This window comes from Hyaena hyaena, unplaced genomic scaffold, assembly GCF_003009895.1.
Source record: "Hyaena hyaena isolate Hyena2069 unplaced genomic scaffold, ASM300989v1 scaffold_89, whole genome shotgun sequence".
Taxonomy (NCBI): domain Eukaryota; kingdom Metazoa; phylum Chordata; class Mammalia; order Carnivora; family Hyaenidae; genus Hyaena; species Hyaena hyaena.
The window spans coordinates 3,526,191-3,547,670 of NW_024080719.1; the positions used below are offsets into that span (position 1 = coordinate 3,526,191).

General features: G+C 46.7%; 1 protein-coding gene across 2 annotated transcripts in view; it reads left to right on the forward strand.

The window, feature by feature from the left end:
- Positions 1-16,894, forward strand: part of TMEM131L (transmembrane 131 like) — a 172,334-nt gene extending 155,440 nt beyond the window's left edge. Inside the window, exons 30-35 of one of the 2 annotated variants that reach the window (XM_039234344.1) lie at positions 3,298-3,376; positions 4,267-4,349; positions 12,362-12,482; positions 13,523-13,614; positions 15,489-15,628; positions 16,483-16,894. In XM_039234344.1, coding sequence (XP_039090275.1) covers positions 3,298-3,376; positions 4,267-4,349; positions 12,362-12,482; positions 13,523-13,614; positions 15,489-15,628; positions 16,483-16,758 — 791 coding nt within the window. In that variant the 3' untranslated portion in view covers positions 16,759-16,894. The remainder of the gene's footprint in view (positions 1-3,297; positions 3,377-4,266; positions 4,350-12,361; positions 12,483-13,522; positions 13,615-15,488; positions 15,629-16,482) is intronic. The other variant, XM_039234345.1, reaches the window with a different exon arrangement.
- The last annotated feature ends 4,586 nt before the right edge of the window (positions 16,895-21,480 follow it).

Here is a 21,480-nt window from a genome sequence, read left to right on the forward strand (position 1 = left end):
GGCCTCCCTCCTCCCTGGCCTCTCTCCCACCTGCCCTCCCTGCCACCTGCCCTCCCTCCTCCCTGTCTTCCCTCTTCCCTGTCCTCCCTCCCACCTGCCCTGCCTCCCGCCCTCCCACCTGCCTTCCCTCCTCCCTGTCCTCCCTCCTTGCAGCCTTCCCTCCTGCCCTCCCTTCAACCTGTCCTCCCTCCTCCCTGTCCTCCCTCCGTCCTTCCTCTGCCTCCCGCCCTGCCGTCTAGCCCAGTACGAGACCTGGCTCTGTTTTCCAGGGCCTGGAGCACATGCAGGCCTGCAGATTGGAGTATTTGCTTCCCTTTGGATTTCATTCACTCTTTTGTTCTTTCCTCCTTTCTTCCCCTCTCCTTAAATCATCATCATCTTCATCATCATAATTTTAATGTCTGTCTTTGAAACAATTCAAAGAACTTTTGTCTTTATTTTTTCACTTTCATGTTTTTATTAGGTGAAATATATGTAACACAGAATTTGCTGTTTTTAAGTGTACCGTTCAGGGGTGTTAAGTACACTTATATTATGTAACCATCACCACCATCACATTTTTCCGTCACCCCAGACAGACTCTGTACCTTTATTTGTTTGTTTGTTTATCTGGGGGGAGATCCCACGGAGGGCAGAGAGAGAGAGAAGAGAAGCGGGTCTCACCTGACATGGGACTCGAACTTACGAACCGTGACGTCATGATCTGAACCGAAGTCAGATGCTTAACTGACTGAGCCACCCAGGCGCCCCACAGCTCTGTACCCTTAAACAATAGCTGTCCAATTCCTCACTCCCTGCAGCCCCTGGAAGCCTCACCCCTACTTCCCATCTCCATGAACTTGACTACTCTAGTGGAATCATACAGTGGTTGTCCTTTTGTGTCTGGCTTATTTCGCTTAGCATAATGTCTTTAGGGTTCATCCATCCTTCCTTTTTCAGGCCAAATCAGGCTCCAGTGCATGCACATACCACAATTTGATTATCCCTTCATCTGTTGATGGGCACTTGGTTTGTTTCTACTTTTTAGCTATTGTGAATAATGCTGCTATGAATGTTGTGGCCTTCTCTTATTTTTGAAAGATTTGGGGATTTGGGAGTTAACTGTTCTTGACTTTTGTTATATTTACCCTCGGGTTTGGGGTGTTTTTTAAAATAACGGTTTATAGTCTGTTCCACTTTGGCTTCCTCGAGAGTCACCGTCCACTGTCACGAACTTGGCATGTGTTCTTTTCATCCATATTTTATCTTTTATTTATATGTCTGTCAGCAAAGTATAGAATTGTTGTTTTTAACTTCCACAGGGGATATCATACTTCAGTATTTCATTCTGCATTTTGCTTCTTTCCCTTGGTGTTATTTTGAAGATCCATGTCTATTTAAAAATGGAGCTCATTCTTTTTCACTGTTACTTCAGCTTAGTCTTTGTGTAAGGGTGAGATCGAGAAACTCACATTTGGGAGGTTTTTGTTCACCAGTCACACTCACACTGCTCCCAAGTAACCCTGCGAGGGCAGGGCCGGAGTCCCAGTGCCGGTCTGAGATGCGAGGGCCTGGACACAGAGAGGTCGGCAGCTTGTTCCACACCCCAGTTTACTTCAACCCTGTCTTCCCCACACCCTCCCCCTCAACAGGCTTCTTCAAGCCACAGACCATCCCGTTCAGCAGCCTGTCCAGACTGTCCTCTCTTCTCTGTCTCCCACCGGCAGTGAGGCCTATAAAAGAAGGTCTTGTCTGAGAGACCAGGGCCCTAGTGGCCATAAAAGCCTACACAAAGCACCCACGTGTATTTTCAGGCTGCATTTCTCAGCCTTTCTTTCGTTATCCGCTCCCTCCCCAGGAGCCTTTTGAGACAGTTTTCTTAATGACTCCCTATAAAATTTTAATATCACTGATAGGCAGTGTTCATTACTATGTACTGTGCTTTAGGGTTAAAAAGATAAGATCTTCTCAATCCCGGACAACCCCGGCAGTCCTGCCCCCTTTGGGGGACATGGTCGCCTGCGTGGAGACACGCAGGCTCAGATGAACGCAGGCCAGCACACGCGCTTTGACAGCGAGGTGTGTTTGGCCCGAGCAGGCTTGAGTTCCACAGCCTTCACCAGGCACAGCTCCATCCACCACTGAGGACAGAGTTTGCCTGATGATGCAACCGCAAGATTTTAAAAAATCAGTACTTACTAACAAAAATAGAAATGCAGCTTTTGCTTCGGGGGAAGGCTGAGAGAGCAAGCTGATACAAAGCATTTGATGGTGTTGCTGTACGGTGGCTTAATATGGAGTTTATAAGTTGTCTAAGGGCTACATACTGTCAGAGACATGTACCCAGCGTAATTAATGGTGTAAAAGACCACAAGGGCACATGTATATGAAGCGTGCACCCAATTTTATATGTATGCGTACACTTTATAAAAGAGATTGTGCGGACATCTGTCTGCATCTGCAGTGTATAATTGCAGGTGACTTCTGTTTTTCTTCTTTTTTTTTTTTTTAAATATTTTTATTTATTTCTAGGAGAGAGAGGGAGAGAGAGACAGCGTGAGCAGGGGAGGGTCAGAGAGAGAGGGAGATACAGACTCTGAAATAGGCTCCAGGCTCTGAGCTGGCAGTCAGCACAGAGCCTGACGCGGGGCTCGAACCCACGATCCGTGAGATCATGACCTAAGCGAAAGTCGGACCTTTACCGACTAAGCCACCCAGGCGCCCCTGTTTTTCTTCTTTAAACTTATGGTTATTTTCGTAGATTTCCTACAGTGAACATGTCTTACTTTTATAAACTGCAGGGATCTATTTATATAGCAAGATTTCTTTTATCAGAAAAATTCCTCTGAGAAAGTTATGTAATACTAATGGTTTCAGCTTTTATCTAAAATTAAAACACCGTTAATCCAAAATTCATAAATTTAAATGTTGAATTTCAGTAAGTTTCCAGTGAAAAGATAAATATAAATATAATAGACTTGTTTAATGTTTATGTTTTGAGGGAGTGCAAGCGGGTGAGAGATGGGAGTGGAGGGGGGACAGAGGATTTGAAGCAGGCTGTGTGCTGACAGCAGAGATCCTGATGTGGGGCTCAAACTCACAAACCGTGAGATCATGACCTGAGCCAAAGCTGGACACTTAACTGACTGAGCCCCCTGGGTGGCCCTACAATAGAGATCTTTTAAAGATGTGAAAATCAGTTTAAAGTAGAAAATTGCCCGTTAGGGGTTGGTGATATTAGCTGTTTGCTCTTTAATACACAGCACAGTTGAATTACACGTGTAAAACCTTACAATAATTTTTTTTGTTTTTCTGCAGGAGACAACGTTTCCCAAAATGACTTTCCTTCAGAAACTCCCATCTCCTTGAATCTTTCTCATAACATCTGCAATCCCGCGTGAGTTCCTAGTTTCCTAGCACTGACAGGGTGTTTCACGTACTGCTTCTCCGGTCGCTTGCTGCTGCTCTGTACTTGGTTCTGCGGGTGAAAATAGGAAAATGTTTTAAGGATGTGAGGAGGTACAGTCCAATTTTGCTAATCATTCAGGAGGCAGGATCCTTCCGAAGAACGTTTCATGACCCCTGGGGTCCCCGGTGCTGCCAGTGATGTAAGCACATGAGAACACATCTCGTTGCTGAAAGCAGACAGAGAAGCTGCAGTTGTTATAGGGGTAGAGGTCATCTGCGCTTTGCTATGACTTGTAATAAAACCGGGCGCCCATGACTTAGGGAAGTTTGCAAGAACCCAGCAAATACCCCATGTGTGATGCTTGCTGCCACACGAGACCGAATCAACAAGTGGCTTTCAGTGAGTAGTGTGAGAAGAGGAGGGGACGCAGCCAGCCGTGGCTTTCAGAGTGGGCACGTGATCACCTTTCCTTAGGCGCTGGTCACACTGTGAGAGGACAGGAGGCTGACAGTAAAACTAAATTGGTGGGGTTGTAAAGAAGGAAAGTCCGCAAAGGGGACAGGGAAAGCTGTCTGTGGACTGCTTTGCGAGGGGTAGAAAGTTAACTAGGGATTACTGCTTGCTGCCGGCCGGTGGTGGGCAGATGTGAACCGGCAGTTACCTTAGCTACCGTAGGGAAACTGGTTTTGTTGTTTATTTAAAAAAAAAAAAAAAGGCTCTGCTGGGTCCTGAGCATTTACTCTTCCTCAGCCTTTTCTGGCCGTGGACCATTGTGTCTCAAGTATTTTATGTTTCGTGGGGGAAGAATTTCTGTAAAAACTTGGTCTGTCCTGTACTGAAGAAATGAGTAGATCCTCCTTCTCTCGCTGTCTCCACAGAAACATGAATAATGTCCCACAGTACGCAGAACCTCCCTGTCCCAGCCTTCCTGCCGGGCCTGCGGGTGTCGAAGAAGATAAAGGTGAGGCGCCCACTCGTGGCGCAGACGGCAGCCGGGGAGCTTGCCAAGACAAGCACGTTGGGTGGGGCCGGGGCTGTGCCCAGTGCCCTCTTGCTCAAGTCGTCACTGGGCTTTTGTGCATGAGAATGCACCTGCCCTTGGGCCCGGCATCATCAGGGGCCTCTGACTTGAGCTGCCCGCTCCTTAGAGCCAGGGCGCAGGTGCCCTGTGGCCCCAGCAGAACACAGGGCACTTTGCAGGGGACTCCCGCTGTGTGTGGCTCACCGTTTCCTGTCTGAGGTGACAGATAACTAGAGAAGGCTGTGACAAGCCCTGAAGGTCCCGGCACCTTAGCCTCCTTCTGCTTCCCCACTCTCTCCCTGTCCTCCCCGCCTCCTCATGTCTTAGAAGCCCCTTAACCTGGCCTCCCAGCCTCCGCGACCAGCCTCGCTCCCTGTAAGCGACCTGATGCCAGGAGCTGAGCTCCCGCAGGCTGCGCCCCGCCCAGGTGGGGAGGACAGCGGCCCAGGGGTGTGGAAATGGTGCGGGTGGGAGGGAAACCCAAGCCCGGCTCCCTCCTGGGGTCTCTGCAGGACGGTAACTCCAGTCTCCCTCATTTTTCTTCTTCAGTTCTCTCTTACCTCTCTTGACCCTTGTCCGTGTCTCCTGTTTTCTTCTAGTGCCTGCTTCCCACGTGATTAGGGTCAGGAAGCGTGGCAGGATAAGCCTGGTGTTCGCTCCCATGCCATCATTTAGCTCTAATGCATGTACTTACTTTTGCTCATATAAATGATGCTAGAGCTGAAAACTGCTCTACGCTTTGGAGCCGACTCTGAAAGCACAGGCTTCTGTGCTGTTATTTGGATACATTTTGGACTTGCTATTATTGACTTGTCATTGGAAATAAATTATTTGTGAGTTGGATTTAATTACTAATCCAACAAAGTAAGTGTTTTCAATTAAAAATTTTTTTTATAGTTTATTTTTGAGACAGAGAGAGACTGAGCACGAGTGGGGGAGGGGGAGAGAGAGAGAGAGAGGGAGACACAGAATCTGAAACAGGCTCCAGGCTCTGAGCTGTCAGCACAGAGTCTGACGCAGGGTTTGAACCCACGAACCGTGAGATCATGACCTGAGCCGAAGTCGGAGGCTTAACCGACTGAGCCACCCAGGTGCCCCGAATTAAAACAATCTTAAATTCAGTAATTTGCTGAAGCAAGATATAGGCAAGGTTTAGGTGGTACTGTCTTTTTTCTTTGGGGTAATAGACAAGATAAGATTTAGTTGACGGGGAAAAATAAAAACTGTCAGATACACCTTAGAATGGAATTCTGTGCATATCTGTTGTCAGGTCTTTCGTCTAGGGTCTGAAGCTGTGGTTTTTTGCATGTGTGTGTGTTTCAAGGGCCTTTTACCTTGTTCTTGTTAATAATCTCCAATTACTTTTGTTTATTTTTATTTATTTCATTTTAGAGGGAGAGAGAATGGGGAAAGGAGCCGGGGGGAGAGAGAGACCGAGAGAGAGAGAGAGAGAGAGAGGACCTTAAGCAGACTCCATGAGAGAGAGAGAGGGAACCATGGTCCCACAACCCTGGGACCATGACTTGAGCTGAAATTGAGTCAGATGCGTAGCCAGCTGAGACATCCAGGCCCCCCTGCAATCACTATTGAACTATCTGTTATAGTCCTCACTTGTGTCCGCGGGTTGCTGGAGAATTAGATCTTGCTCACAGTGACTGTCTGCAGAGCACGGCCCCACCCCTTCCTGCTGCCCCCGCCCTCCCTCCCACAGCCGCTTTCTGCCCAGCCGCGGTTCCCCATCCTTGTTACAGTCGCTCCATTGCCGCCTCCTTTCACGGCAGACACCTTGCAAAACCACAGTCACGGTTCCACCCAGTTCTACAGCTTCTCTGCTGGCTGCCAGCTGGAGCACAGTGTGCGGAAGCACCCACAACAGCCACTGCCTTGTACGTCCACGGCCCGTTGATTTGTGTGGCCCCGTGGCTGTGGCCCTCATCTGTCTCCTCCTCTGTGCTCATACTTCCAATGCCTTCTGCCTCGTTCTCCTAGCTGATCTTGCTTGTGTTTCCCTGGGAAGGAGAGAGACAGTTGGAGGCTTTCGGAAGGCTCCCACTGCCCCACCCAGGTACCACCAGTCACACCATCTTCTGCCCCTGTCCTGTTTCAGCCCACTGAATTACCAGTGCCCCGCTCTTCCCCAAGGCTCTCGTTTCCACTGCGCATCCCCTCTGCCATCAGCTGGTTTTCCCCAGGAGTCATTCCATCAGCTGCGATACTTCCCATCTTTAAAAAAGAAAAAACAACAGCCCAACCCTCTCCCTTGACCCCCTTTTCTAGCTACTTCTCTGTGCCTCTCTTTGGGGGAACTTCTTAGAGGAGTAGTCTTTGCTTGCTATCAGATTCCTTTCCTCCTCTTCTCCTTTGAAATGGCTGTGCTCCGCCACTCCCCCAGACAGTGTCTGCAGGGCCCTAGTGGTTTCCCTGCTGTGAAGCCTCACACTCACTTCTCAGTCCTCCGTCTCCATGGTGCCCTATTGCAGACCTTAGACGTTCTGCTCCGGCCCGTAAGTTTTAGGGTTCCCGATTCATTACCCCCCAACCTGTCATGCCACCACTCCTGCGGTGGTCTTATCCATCTGCAAAGCCTAAGTGTTCCCTCTGCCCTGATGACTCCCACATTTGCACCTTCAGCCTGGGCCTCTCTCACGAACGCTACTGTCTTACAGCAAACCGCCATTTGACATCTGTACTTGGGGGTGCAGTGGGTGTCCCAGACGGAGTGCGCGGCCTCCCTCACTCCTGCTCACCTTCCAGCCTTCCTGTTTGGTCTTTCTTGTTGCTCAGGCCAGAAATTGTGACTTGTTTTTCTTGTCGCCCACACATGATCTGTTGTCTTACCCTGTTCATCTTCTGCCTTCCAACCATACCCAGGACCTGACTGCTTCTCCCCACCTCCACCATAATCACACTGGTCCAGGCCACCATTGTTTCTCTCTTGGGCTGTCACGATAACTTCCTGACAGGTCTCCCTGCATCTGCTCTCCCCTTGCCATCTAAATTCTTTTTCATCTTCTCTTTTTAAATTGAGATTTAATTGACATATACAATGTAAAATGTGATGATTTGACATATATATATATATATTGCAAAATGATCACAGTAAGTCTAGTTAACATCCCTCACTGTCTTACCATGTTTTTTTTAACCTGGCAGCCACAGTGACCAAGTTAACATAAGTCATAGCCTGTCTCTGTCCAGAACTGGGGAGGATCTGAGAAGTTTACCCAACTTACAAGTTAACCAATTAGCCTACCACATTTTTATAGATGTTGGCAGAGGGCAGGAGACTTCTGGGTCAGACGCAGAGGATGTTTAGCACAATAAGTGGCATGCATCTGGTGTATTTATGGCAGGTCCTTGCCTGCAGTCCCACGGGGGTGATGCAGGTGGGCCCAGATGGCCACCGGCACGAGCTGTGGGTGCATTACGGGACAGGAACCCTGAGCTTAAGGAACCCAAGTGTTTTATAATAGCCAGGAAACACTGTATTTATTTTGTTGAACATTGGAGAAGCTTGCCCCTTGCTCCAAAGAGAGACCTTATCTCTGTCTCCTAAGGCTTTGCTTAGCAAACATCCTTCGAAAGATAGGTCGGAACCTAGGCAGCTAGCTTCCTGTTTGCAGAAGTACAGAAAAGTGAGAGACCCATAGAAAATTATCTCTGAAGGATATACACACCCTTGTTGCCGTGTAGCCTTGGTTTCTGGTCCGTTTTCGAAGGAGCACATCACTCCTTAAATGGTTCTCGATTACTCTGACTGACAGAAGGTGGGGCCACATCTGTTTAATTTGATTATGATGATAATCACACCTTGACCTGTAGGAAAACGTCTGGGTGAGTCTTGTCTCCCCGACCTGGCCAGTGAGTTAAAGCTGACCTGAGCGCCTTCCAGTGCCAAGCTGGTGTTGTGGTATCTTGGATCACTTCAGCTAATGTTAGGAGACAAATTTCACACCATCTGTGCTGATTGGATGGCTCCCTCATAGTGATTACCGCCAACAGAATGTGCATAAACAACAAGTTATCCTTCCAGGACACCTCCCTGAATAACCAAGGGCAACCTCGTCTTTGAAAGGTCTCCACAGTTATAGGAAAGCTATGTGATCTATTGGCGCTATTTCTTTAGACATTTGAAGCTCTCTTCTGACCACCCCTGAGCTGAAAGACTGAGGGCTTTCAGGAGACACAAGTTACCACCAGGGACTGTCCTAGGGACACATACACTGCCCTGGGAAGTGTCGTTTACAGTTGCGGCCCCTGCCCTCCACCCCAGCAGTGGGATGCGCATCATTGAGGGAACACAGGTTGCCAGTGTCTCTCGAATGTGGCCTGGCTGGCTGGTAAACCTTTGGGTTCCCAATGCAGTTTGAATAATTGTGTTTAGTCTTTTCTTTGTGGAGGTTCTGCTGCGTGCAGATAGCCCAGGCTGTCCCATTGATGAATACCACCAGCTGATGGCATCTGTCCATCCATCCATCCCACGAATGGCTGAGTGATGATGATGGCAGTGAAGGCAGGAGACAGCCAAGATGCTCAAGTACTTTGCACCGAGGGGGCAGGGGACCACCCGTCCCCTGGAAATGTCAAGGGAGAAGGTGACCAACTGAGGTCAGAACTGTGTGATAGAGTTTGGCAGACACAGCAGTCACATTTAAGGCCCTACAATAGTTTGGAAGAGCTGTACCAGAACATCATCCCGGAAACAGGCTCCAAGGGCAAATCTGAAAAAGAGGGATTGTGGCTGTCCTCCTGTGCTCTGCACCTCCTGAGACCTTCGGTGCTCCCTCCCCGGGTGCTGAGGTTTTCCTGCTCCATCACCACAGAATGCTGTGTCTTATCACAAGAGCTCTAACTGTAACAGTGGCTTTTTTTTTTTTTTAAACCCCTATTTGTACCACCTTTTGTCCAGAAGGATCAAGGCATTTTTTTTTAATGTTTATTTATGTAGAGAGAGCGCACACGGGAAAGAGGGGCAAAGAGAGAGAGACAGAATCCCAAGCAGGCTGCGTGCTGTCAGCACAGAGCCCGATACAGGGCTTACACCCACAAACTGTGAGTTCGGATCATGACCTGACCCGAAGTTGGAGGCTTAACCAAATGAGCCACTCAGGCACCCCAGGTCAAGGCCTGTTCCCCCACTTGGGCTTGCATGGGCCGTGGAGGGGACTCTGTGAGCAGTGTATCCATCCACATGGTCAGTCTCCATATGGTCCAGGATCCCTTTAGTCCAACAAGAGAATCCAGGTGGCTGTACCAGAATTAAGCATGAACCCACTCAGCCCCCTTTGGGCTAGACTGACACCACAGTGTCTACCCCCCAGCTTAGCCTAGGGTTGCTGTTAGGGCAAAAAACAGGTGTCACATGTTTAGAAATGGTCAGGGCACAATTCTGGATGTTCAAAACAGATCTCCAGATCCCACTTGCCCCACACTCCTTTAGTCCTATTTAGTACCCAGGAAGTAGCCGAGGGCTGGTAATCCCTTTCTGGGCACAGCTCCGGTTAGTACCACACTGCCTTACACAGGTGTGTAGACCAGAGGAGATGGGGAGGCAGGGTCAGAAACCTGTTTGGGTTGACACCGGAGGAGGCTGTTCCAAGCCCAGCAATACCAGGTGTCTTTGGGTGGTAGGGACTGCAGACGGTCCATCAAATGCCTTGACTCTCAACCCCCTGCTGAGTGGCTTTGGTGGGGATAGCTGTCCTGATCGGGTTACTTTCGGGGGCTGGAGTGATGTGGCTGTGCTGGCTGGTTGGATGGAACAGCAGCTCCATAACTGGAAATGTGTCAGCAGTGGGGAGGCAGCAGTAACAGCCTGGAGACGGGGCTCAGGCTCCTGCATGGTCCTTGTGCCAGGAGTGGGTGACAGCAGTGCTCAGTGTGATGTGGCCCACCCAACTTGAGGCAGCTGTGAGAGTCTGGCTGGCAGTGGCCCTGCATCCGAAACTTCCCTGTGTGCATCTGTGATGTTGGCAGTGCTCCCACATCCGGTGTGACAGGCAGCAGTGCTACTGGTCTGGGTGTGCGGCTTGATCGCAGGCCACCTTCCCCAAGATACCCTACCCGGGTGGCTCCGATGACTTAATTGGAAGCCAACATTTGTTCCCACATTTCACAACCCCAAGGCAAAGTGTTTTTAATCTGCCAGGTGGTAGCTTTCCAGGGGACAGCCCAATAGCTAGGCTGTCGCCAGTAGCTTATGTCAGTAAAAGCACAACTCAGTTCTTCAAGAGAAGAGCTGGCTTTGAGAGGCCATGTTCATTTTCGACGCTGCTATGTGGGTGCTGGGGTGGATGGCTACTGCAGCCCAGTGGGCACTATCCGCTTTCAACTTAGCCCGACCATCAGTGAGCCAGGCCTGCGCACTTAGGGAAACCTCAGTGAGTGGTGGGCCGCATAGCGCCAGCAGCTTTGCTTCAGCTAGTAGAGTGGGAGATAAAGTTTCCTCAGAGGGATAGCCTCCATTTCCTGCATATAAAGCTGAGAGAGGGCTGAAGCCAAGTCAACTGCATGAACATCACCATGTTCATGTCAGTTCCCCTTGGTCTCACACGGATGCCCACGTACATACTGGGTTGTGTCACAGGAAGGAACCCTGAGCTTAGGGAACCCATATGTTTTATAATGGGCAGTAAGCATGCCGGCCCTTTGCTCCAGAGGGAGACTGTATAGAGGTTGCAAGGCTTTTGTTTACTAGACATCCTTGAGAAGATAGTCCAGAATAAAGGCATGCAGGGCCTCTGGCTGCAAGATGTACAGAAATGTGACAAACTGGTAGAGACTTGTCTCTCGGTAGTCACTAAGCTCAGAACCTTCTAGCAGCTCCCCATACCATCCAGAGTAAATGTCCACATCCTTAAATTGGGGGACCCACAGACTCTGTGCTCTCTGGCTCTCCTTCAGCTCTGTGACCTCTTCGCCCACTACTCTCCTTGCTGGCCACACCAGTATCCTTGCTGTTCTGAACTCACCAGGAGCTTTTACAGAAAGTGCTGTTCCCTCTGCCTGGAGCCTCTCCCACCACCCTTGGTTTCTCACCTCATTCACATCTTCCATCCATCAGATATTCCTTAGTGAGGCCTTTCATTGCCCTTTTTAAAACTGCTATGGTGGGGAGGGCGCCTGGGTGGCTCTGTTGGTTAAGCATCTGACTCTTGATTTTGGCTCAGGTCATGATCTCCTGGTTCGTGAGTTCGGGCCCTGCATCGGGCTCTGCACTGACAGCACAGAGCCTGCTTCGAATTTCTCTCTCCCTCTCTCTGCCCCTCCCCTGCTTGTGTTCCCCTCTCCCTTAAAATAAATAAATAAACTTAAAAAAAATTGCTGTTGGGGCGCCTGAGTGGTTCCGTCGTTAATCATCTGACTCTGGATTTTGGCACAGGTCATGATCTCATGGTTCGTGGGATTGAACGCTGTTTTGGGCTCTGTGCATTTGGGATTCTCTCTCTCTCTCTGTCCCTCCCCACCCACGTTCTCTCTCAAAATCAAATAAACATTTAAAAATAAGTAAAAAAATAAGTTTAAATAAATAGTTTATCTGCATAGCACTTAGACCACCTGCCATACTCTCCTTCTTCCTTTGTTGTTTGTTGTTGGTCTCTGCCCACTTGAATGTAAACTTGTCCACCGCTGTGTCTTTGACATCTAAAATGGGACCTTAACAGAGAGTAGGCCCTCAAATACTTGTTGAATTATCACAGTGATCTTGTAGTCCATGTCAGGAGACAGCCCTATACTGTCTGGTGTAAAGTTTAAAGCCATCTTTCCACTTCGTGTCTTGAAAGTATATCCTAAAGGGGGTTGGGAAGGCAGAAGTGGTCAGCATGTGTGGGTGATATTCAGGGAGTGTTTTTTAGAAGGAGAGAAGGGAAGTTGACCTGGTCCTGCAGGGAGGGCAGAATGAAGGCCGAGGGGGAAGAAAGTAGACTGAGAGGCCTTATTCTCTTTCTTAGGTCTTTACCCACCTGGAGACCTGTGGCCAGCGCAACCCATGTGTGTGACGAGCAGCTACAACTGCCCCGTGGACAGCAGCCTGGCTGGCGTGATGCAGGGCCCTGCCCCTGTGCATAATAGGTACGCTGTCTTCTTGGAGACTTGCCTTGCTTGCCCTAAGGGCTCACCCTGGGCCTTTGAGTTCAGTCTGTTAGATGGGCCTTACACGACTGGGGGCCAGGCTGCTTTCCTAGGGCACCTTAGCTGGATGTTTCCATCTGCCTTTTGGAGTCACCTTGTGAAGTGAAGTGAAGAAAATAACAAAGTATGGGTTGAGACAAACATGGACAGAAATAAAAATAACAAGCTGTGGACCACGTAATTATCTTTCTTTTTAAGTTGGAAAGATGGATCTATTAAGAGAGGCAAGTCTGAAAAACAGTCACTCAGAATTCCTACCACCTAGCAGAGCAAAGATTTCCATTTTTCCATGGCATTCATCACGATCACATTTAAAATGTTAAGAAAGATCAAAGAATTTGAGTATTGCGATGTAGTTACATTATAGCAGTTTCTTAATTTTGCTGTTGGATATTAATGACATTCAATTATGAAAACTTGAGAAAATGTTGGTTATCTGTGTTTAATCACCAGAATCTATTTGAAGTTTTCTTTTTGGGTTCAGCTTCTTACAGCAGTATTTACTTCCTCCTAACTATAATGAGAATACAGTGTAATAGGGATTGAAGTATCTATTGTGAATCATAATCTCTATGTTGTGATTTACATAAGGTGAGTGCTGGCCTTGCTCTGAGCAAAGGGAGATATTTTACAGCACCACCGTCAGGTGTTTGCTGAGACCCTCAGGGTAGCACGGTTGCTCTTCCAGAATGCTCATAAAGCCACGGCCTTGGATCCTGCCTCCGGTTTGACTTAACAAACCTGGTTATAAAGGAAGTGTGCTCCTAGTCTGAGTGTCCAGCCTTGCAAGGCTGTGTCATTGATGCTGAGCATTCAGTTAGCAAGTCTTTGATCCCGTGACTTGAGAAAGTATGCCTTTTATCTTCCAAAATTGAGGAATTAGCAGTGATTAGGATGCTGGGCAATAAGATTGTTTTCCTCTTTCTTTACTTGACCTTTTGACATCCTATTTCTGAGACTACACCTCTTGTTTTTTGTAGCAGTTTCATTGATTGGAACGCAGCTTGTGAAGGCCAGTTCCCCAGTGTGTACTGTCCGTTGGAACTGAACGATTACAATGCCTTTCCGGAAGGTAAAAGCTATTCGAACAATCCCAGTGCCATTCTTTTCCTCTCAGAAAGTCAAAGCAGGAAGTCTAAGGTCTAAGTCTGTCTACGGCACTAACTGCAAAAGAGTGTACCTTTTTGAAAACAACTTCGATATAATTGGCATAGAACGATCTGTCAGTTTCAGGTGTACAACATCATGATTCCATATTTGTATATGTTGGGAGGTGGGTGCTACAGTAAGTCTAGTTACCATCTGTCCCTGTACATTGTTATAAATGTTTTTCCTCTAGTGACGAAAACCTTTAGGATCTGTCCTAGTGACTTGCAAATACACAATACAGTGTTGTCAGCTGTACTCACGCAGTACATTCTCTCTCCAGGACTGGTTCATCTTCTAACTGGAAGTTTGTGCCTCTTGAGCACCTCTACCCATTTCACATACACCCCATTCCCCACCAGCTCCCAAACCCTGTCTCTGACAACCACCAGTCTGTTCTCTGTATTCATGAGCTTGGTTTTTTGTTGTTATTTGTTTGTTAAGAATGTGCCTTTAATAGTGAGTAACCATGGAGAACAACCTTCCAGGAAGCTGCTGAGTGGCTCCATGTGGGTTCAGTTGTGCGTGCCTGCTGTGTATAGTCTTACATGGCCTCAAAAGACGCTCTAAACCTGGATATCTAGGGGCTTCTACAGATAACCCTAATCTGTTTAACTCTTGCCATTTAGTGAAACTCGGTCATGTGGATTTATGTGGACCTAAGATTGTAGATCATCCATTGGGAGGCTGAGTCTTTAGATGTTTGCTGTACTTTTGAGGCAGGCAAGCCCCGTGTGAAATGGCTGCATTTATGGGCTTGTTCCTCAGCAGGTCCTGACGCTTCTGCCCCTGAGAGGTGCTGCAGAAGGAAGAGCTAGAGGGGAAATTCGGAGAAATTGCAGATGCTTGAGCTCAAGCATCGATAATAACAAACAATAAGAGCTATGCAAGAAGATAAACTGCAGAATGTTCTTATTCTACATTCTAGTCAGATCATGATTTCTCAAGCTAGGCTGCCTTTTCAGAGAAGGTATAAGCAGTATATTAACTATACTTCACAGGATTTTGATACATGTGTTGCTCCATGCTAACCACGGGGGGGTGCTGTGGGAACTCTCTTCCTGTGCTTGTGAGCCTCATGTTCATGACAGCAGCACCCCATGAGCTTTCTCCGGTTCCAGTTACCTGCAGTCAGCCGCCATCCAGAAGCAGATGGTCCTCCCCTGACTCCTGACGTATTGTCAGAAGGTCCATACTAGTCTGACGCATGTCATAATGCCTGTCATTCACTTCACCTCATCTCACGTGGACATTTTATGACCTCTTATCATCACAGGAAGGGTGACTACGGTACCATAAGATCTTTTGAGAGAGAAAAAGAGGGCACATTTGTATAACTTTTATTCAGTATATTGTTATAATTTTTCTGGTTTATTAGTTACTGTCGTTGATCTCTTACTGTGCCTAATTGGTACATTAAACTTTACCACAAGTGTTTGTGCATAGGAGAAAAACATATCTAGGGTTCAGAAGGTGAGGTTGGCATGACGGGTAATAAAGGAAAATGTTGAGGACTGGTAAGTTTGACACGATTCCAATCTGCATTAGTGTTTATTAGAAAGATTCCCATCGAATTGTCAAATACAGGACATCAGCCTTCCTTGCCAAGGGCTTCCCAGGTAGTGTATCTGTTTAACCTTGAGAATGACAGTGTAACGGCCCTCCTGGTTCACATGGGGTGACTTTATACCTGTCTTTGACTTGTCAATATAGTAAGACCTTGAAAGCTTTCAGCCCAAGAGGAAGAATTCAGGTCTTGCCATAAAAATGTTTACCTGTGTTGTCTCCCATTCTTTGTAGAAAACATGAATTACCCCAATGGCTTCCCTTGTCCTGCAGAAATTCAGACAGACGTTATGGATCACAACCCTCAGTCTACCTGGAGTCCCCCGCCCAATCTGCCGACTGCCTGGGGACATGCTGGTCTCCTCAATTCTCCGGTCAGTGCTGTGACCCCGGGGCAGTTCCAGGTTCTTTCAGGTGTTGCTTTAATCCAGATCTCCCTTAATTTCAGAATTAGGTTCAAATCAGCCAAAGCCTGGCTTGTTTCCTTTAGATCACAGAAGCCAGGCTAGCCACTCTGATTGAAAATGACATCCCAAACGACACTAAGAGATGGTGGTCTATAGATAAAATTGAATTGGGGCCAGGAAGCCCTCTGCGACACAACTGTGTTTATGTGGCCCTGCTGACCTTTTCACCTGTGCTCAGAGATGAATGAAAGTCCCGTTTGTCAGTGACTGGGTTCCAAGGGCTTCCTGCCTATCAGCACCCTTCTGAGCCTAAAAACCCTGCGTCTTCTTCCTTTTACATCTACTCAAGACACTTATTCTTCTTTTTTTTTTAAACAATTATTTATTTTTGAGAGGCAGGGCGAGATAGCATGAGTGGGGGAGGGGCAGCGAGAGGGGGGCACACAGAATCCGAAGCAGGTTCTGAGCTGTCAGCACGGAGCCCAATGCAGGGCTGGAGCTCATGACCGAGAGATCACGACCTGAGCTGAAGTCAGACGCTTAACTGACTGAGCCACGCAGGTGCCCAAGGCTTCTGTTTTAAAAAAAAAAAAAATTTCTTGGGGCACGTGGGTAGCCCAGATGCCTAGCCTCAGTTAAGCTTCAGCTCAGGTCATGATCTTGCAGTTCTTAGTTCCAGCCCTGCATCGACTATCTGCTGTCAGCACAGAGCTCGCTTCGCATCCTGTCTACCTCTCTCTCTGCTCCTCTCTCTCTCAAAAATGAATATTTTAAAAAAATAAAAACATTTCTTTTTTTCTCTCTCCTCATGTGCGCTTCAGCCCTACCTCACAAGCACCCGAAGCTTGTCTCCAATGTCTGGACTTTTTGGTTCCATCTGGGCCCCACAGAGTGATGTATATGAAAGTTGCTGCCCCGTCAGCCCCACCACGGAACACTCGACTCACATGGAAAACCAGGCTGTCCTGTGCAAGGAGTATTACCCGGGCTTTAACCCGTTCCGTGCCTATATGAACCTGGACATATGGACTGCGGCGGCAGATAGGGGCACAGGCTTCCCGCTGTCCAGAGACTCCAGCTACTGTGGGAATGTGTGAAAAGCGGCTGGTTTCTAAACAATGTGAATAAAGAGGCTTGTGTTTTGATTACTAGCGTAAACTGGTTGCTGAGATAGATTATGACATTGGTGGATATTTTGGCACTTTTATATGAAAATAAATTTTTTTAATGAAACCCGGGCGCTCTGTTTTTTTAAACCCGTTCCAAATCACGGGTAGAGACTTAAGCATCCATGTGGCTTAACTTCATAATTTCAGAAGTGTGTCTGGCAGTGTTTGAAATCACAATAAGAGAGACTTCTAAGAAGGTAAGAGTTGAGAAAGAAAGGGCTGCTATGTTTCTCCATAGCTGCAGGATCACCCCCCAACCCCCAGGGAACTTCAGAGGTGACCTTTATCCGGTGACCTTCCCAGAGATTCTGATTGGGCTGGCCTGTGGCTCAGGCCATCCGGATTTTGCTTCATGCTCTCCATGGGCTGTAATGCGCAGCCACTGTGGAAAAGGGCGGGTTGGGAAGGCCAGCTGAGCAGACTGCTCACGGCCCGGACAGACGCTGCTCGGGATGGAGGGTGACTCTTCCGGTGCCGGCGGCCATGGTGACTGGGTGGAGGTGGAGAGCCTAGCGCCGTTCTGCCCGATCAGTATAGCAAGAGCGCGCCCTCCCCTCCGCCATGCCAGTCTGGGGGCAAGAGCAGCAGCAGGGACATTCGGGTAAGTGTTTTCCCTCTGAGTGAGCGGGCTCAGTGCAAATACGAAAACCCGGGAGTTAGGTGGCCGATGCTTGTTTGCCAGACCGCTTTGTATCTGTTTGCCGGTGATTTTAGAAATCCATAAGATGGTGGAATTTTCTATGTACATGTGTCAACTCTGAAACCATTTATAACTTTTAATAAAAATGTCTTATTTTTACATTGCATTTTGTCTTTATTGGAAATTCAATAGGAGAGAGTTTTGAGGGGTGTGCTGGCTGTGTTTGCTTTGAGTTTCTCTTTGCCCTGGTTTTCAGGAGCCTGGGACAAAGAAGACAAGTGTGCTGTAAACCCGGCCCTGCCTTTCTGTAAGGGCCGCCTCCAGGCACTAATGGCCTCTAGAAACTACTGAAATTGCCAACTTAGAATCCTGATTTGGGTAAAGGTGATCTCCCACATCCAGTGTTGAATAATGTTAACGTGATTCAGGTTCTAGCTATGGACCCCAAAGAATTGAAAGCAGGGACTTAAGCAAATGTTTGCACACCCATGTTCACGGCAGCATCATTCACGACGGCTAAAAGATGAAGACAACCTAGGTGTCTGCTGACACATGAATGGGTAATCAAAGCATGGTACAGACGTACACTGGGACATGTAGCTTCGAAAAGGAAGGCAGTTCTGAGCCATGCCACAGCATGGGTATACCATGAAAACCTATGCTAAATGCACTAAGCCACTCAAAGGACAATTAGTGTACGATTCTACCTCCATGGGGTACCTCGAGCAGTCAAAGTCCTGGAGAAAGTAAAAGGCTTACCAGGGCTGAGGGGAGTTGTCAAAGGTGTGTGGTTTTCATTTGAGAAGATGAAACTTGGAGAGGGGCTGGTGTGTTGCCACACAGCAGTGTGCATGTACTCCTGGGCTGCACACTTCAAAATGATTAAAATGGCGTGTTTTGTGTTGTCATACCACGTAAAAATAATTTAAGATGAAAAAGGCCCAAAGCACTTTCAGAGTCCAATTCAAAACTCACACTGGAAAGAGTGTGAGATGTTAGATGTACATTCTGTTCAGGATGATTGTCCATCTAATTTATTTTTCTACTTTCATTGATCCCCCCAATTTTCCATCAGGAAAACGTGGGAAACCAAAGTAAGGTTTTATTCCACTATATACAAGAGAAAACAAAAGTCTTAACTTTGACTGGAAGATTATCCTGAGCCCTAAGACTAAAAGCACTGGCTGTGGGGCATGTGAGCACACAGGAGATGCCAACTCCGGTTGTGCCCTTAATGGAAGGGTGTGACTTCCTCTTCCTTGTTTCTCCTGCTGGCATTGAGGCCTGGACTCCTGACTCTGTTAAGGGTCTGTGTTATGGCATCAGACCTAATACAGCCCCCACTCCCTCCGTCTGGTTCACCGTTGTCTCTAGCACCTGGCGTGGTATCCGATCTATAATAGTGAGTGTAAAGGAATGGGGTGGGGGTGGTTCACAGTGATCTGGCAGTTGAAGTGAGTCTTAATCATTAGAGAATATTCCAGTTATTCTGTGGTTGAGAGAACCATGGCCACACAATTAAAGTAATACTGGGGAAAACTTGATAATCACTTGCATAATGAAGGAGGTAGAGGAGAACTGACCCTTCCCTTCAGGGCCTTCGATTTGATTGGAGCACTCACTTAGGAGCATGCCCTTTGGGGCCAGACTTCCTGGGATCTAATTCCAGCTCCACCACATTCCTTCCTTCTCCATGTCTCAATTTCCTCTTCTGTAAAATGGGGATGGCAATGGTAACATAGCTCAAAGAGTTGTGAGCATTGAATGAGCGAGTGTAAACCTTCAATTGGCTGCTGTTAGTATTTGGTATCATGACTATCATCAATTTCAATGAAACAGCAGGATACGTAGGAAATTAAGTTTCAGGGTTGGTGAGGGCAAATGAGGTGAACACTTTTACCCATTCCTGATGTGATTATAAATTCATTGGCAATATACATTAGGGACTTTGAAGACTCTTGTAGAAATCAACTCTTAAGAAAAATAGTAAAAGACATGCACAAAAATCCAATTTTAGTTTTCTAATGCTGCCATTAAAAATTCCCACACACTTAGCAGCTGAAAACAACACAAATTTATTGTCTTACAGTTTTCAAGGTCCGAAACCCGACACAAGGCTCACTGAGCTAAAATCATTTTGGGAACAGTATATTTATTCCCATGTGGAGGCTTGAAGGGAGACACTGCTTTCTTTCTTGCCTTCTCTGGCTTCTTGAGGCCACCCACAGTCCTTTGCTCATGGTCCCCTTTCTACATCTTCAAAGCCATCAATGTAGCATCTGACACTGCTTCCATTGTTACATCTCTTTCTATTATCTCAATTGGGAAAGATTCTCCTGTTGTAACAAGCCATGTGATTAGATTGAGCCCACTCAGATAATCCCCCCCATCTCCAGGTCCTTAATTTATTCCTTCTTCCTTTTTTGTGTTTTAACAGGTTACAGGGTTTAGGATGTGGACTTCTTTCATGCAGGAAAATCATTATTCTGCCTAGCACAAGTGATGTGTGAGTATATTCATCAGTGTTTACAATAGTGATGAGTTGAAAATAAATGTTCCACAACAGGGATGTTTAAATTATAATACAGGTGCCTGGGTGGCTCAGTCGGTCGTGTTGGACTCTTGATCTCAGCTCAGGTCGTGATCACAGGATCATGAGTTCAAGCCCCACATTGGGCTCCACACTGGGCGTGGGGCTTACTTAAGAAAATAATAATAAATTATAGTACATACAGATATTAGAATTCTAGGAAGCCTCAGGGTCCCTGCTTAGCTCAGTTGGGTAAGCATTCAACTCTTGATTTCGGCTCAGGTCATGATCTCACACTTGGTGAGATCAAGCCCCGTGTTGGGCTCTGTGCCAACAGTGCAGCACCTACTTGGGATTCTCTCTTTCCCTCTCTCTCTGCCCCTCCCCCACTGGTGCAGGAATGCAAACTTTCAAAATAAGTAAACATTTAAAAGAAAGAATTTTGGGAAGCCTCAAAACAATTGTAAGGCTATGACATATGTAGTATAAGAAGCAGGATACAAAGTGATATAGGGTATGAGTATGGACAGTTGCTGGCATATGAATATGGATATTTAATACAGTATGAATATGACAGTTGTATACAGCAGGCTATGGACTGGAGGGAATGATACACTATCTGGTGGGTGGATTATGAGTGATTTTCATGTTCTTTTTTGTATCTTTTGTATTGTATATTATAAGCATGTACTACTATTACTCTGTCTCCCCTGCCCCCAAAGTTTTAATTAAATATGAAGGGAAAGTGTACTTTATTTAACAATGGGGAAAGGTAAGCATGTTAACAACAAATACTAAAGTCCAAATAAAATTTACATCATGCTATAAAAGGGCATAATTTTAAGGCAAAGGCAAAGTGAAACTTTCACTAAACATTCCCTAATAAAAATCCTATAAAATGAGGTATGTAGTAATTACTCAGGCTAGGATTAAAGGCACATAAGAATGTCTTTAAATACTTGTATAGCCAGCATATAAAATGCAAACCAGTCTAATTATGATTAATTGAAATACTAGACAAGTATTATAAAAGTCACTTTTAAATACAACTTTGTTAAAATACATATACCGCACTATAATATTTATACCAATTCAAATTAACATTTCAGAATAATCATTGCTGTGTGACCTAGATATTTCAGCAATTTAATACACCTACCAGAGTCCAGAGAAGATGTTAGTAAAATAGAACATATTATTTATGGATATAGAATGCATATATTATCTATTAAGGAAAATTCTTACTGTAGAAATTAAAAAGAAATGAAAACTTTACCCAGTGTCATCTGTCCAATCAGATATGTATCCTTTCACTATAGACCTAGAGCTTTTTGAAAATCTGAAAATGATTTAAGATACACCAAATACTGTGGCCTCAGGCTGGGTGGGGTGCGACACAGGAGTGGAAAGTGACCACTCAGTGTGCAGTTCAATATTAAAAGAAAAGGAGCAAGCAGTACTGGTTTCAGCCAGGTTCCCA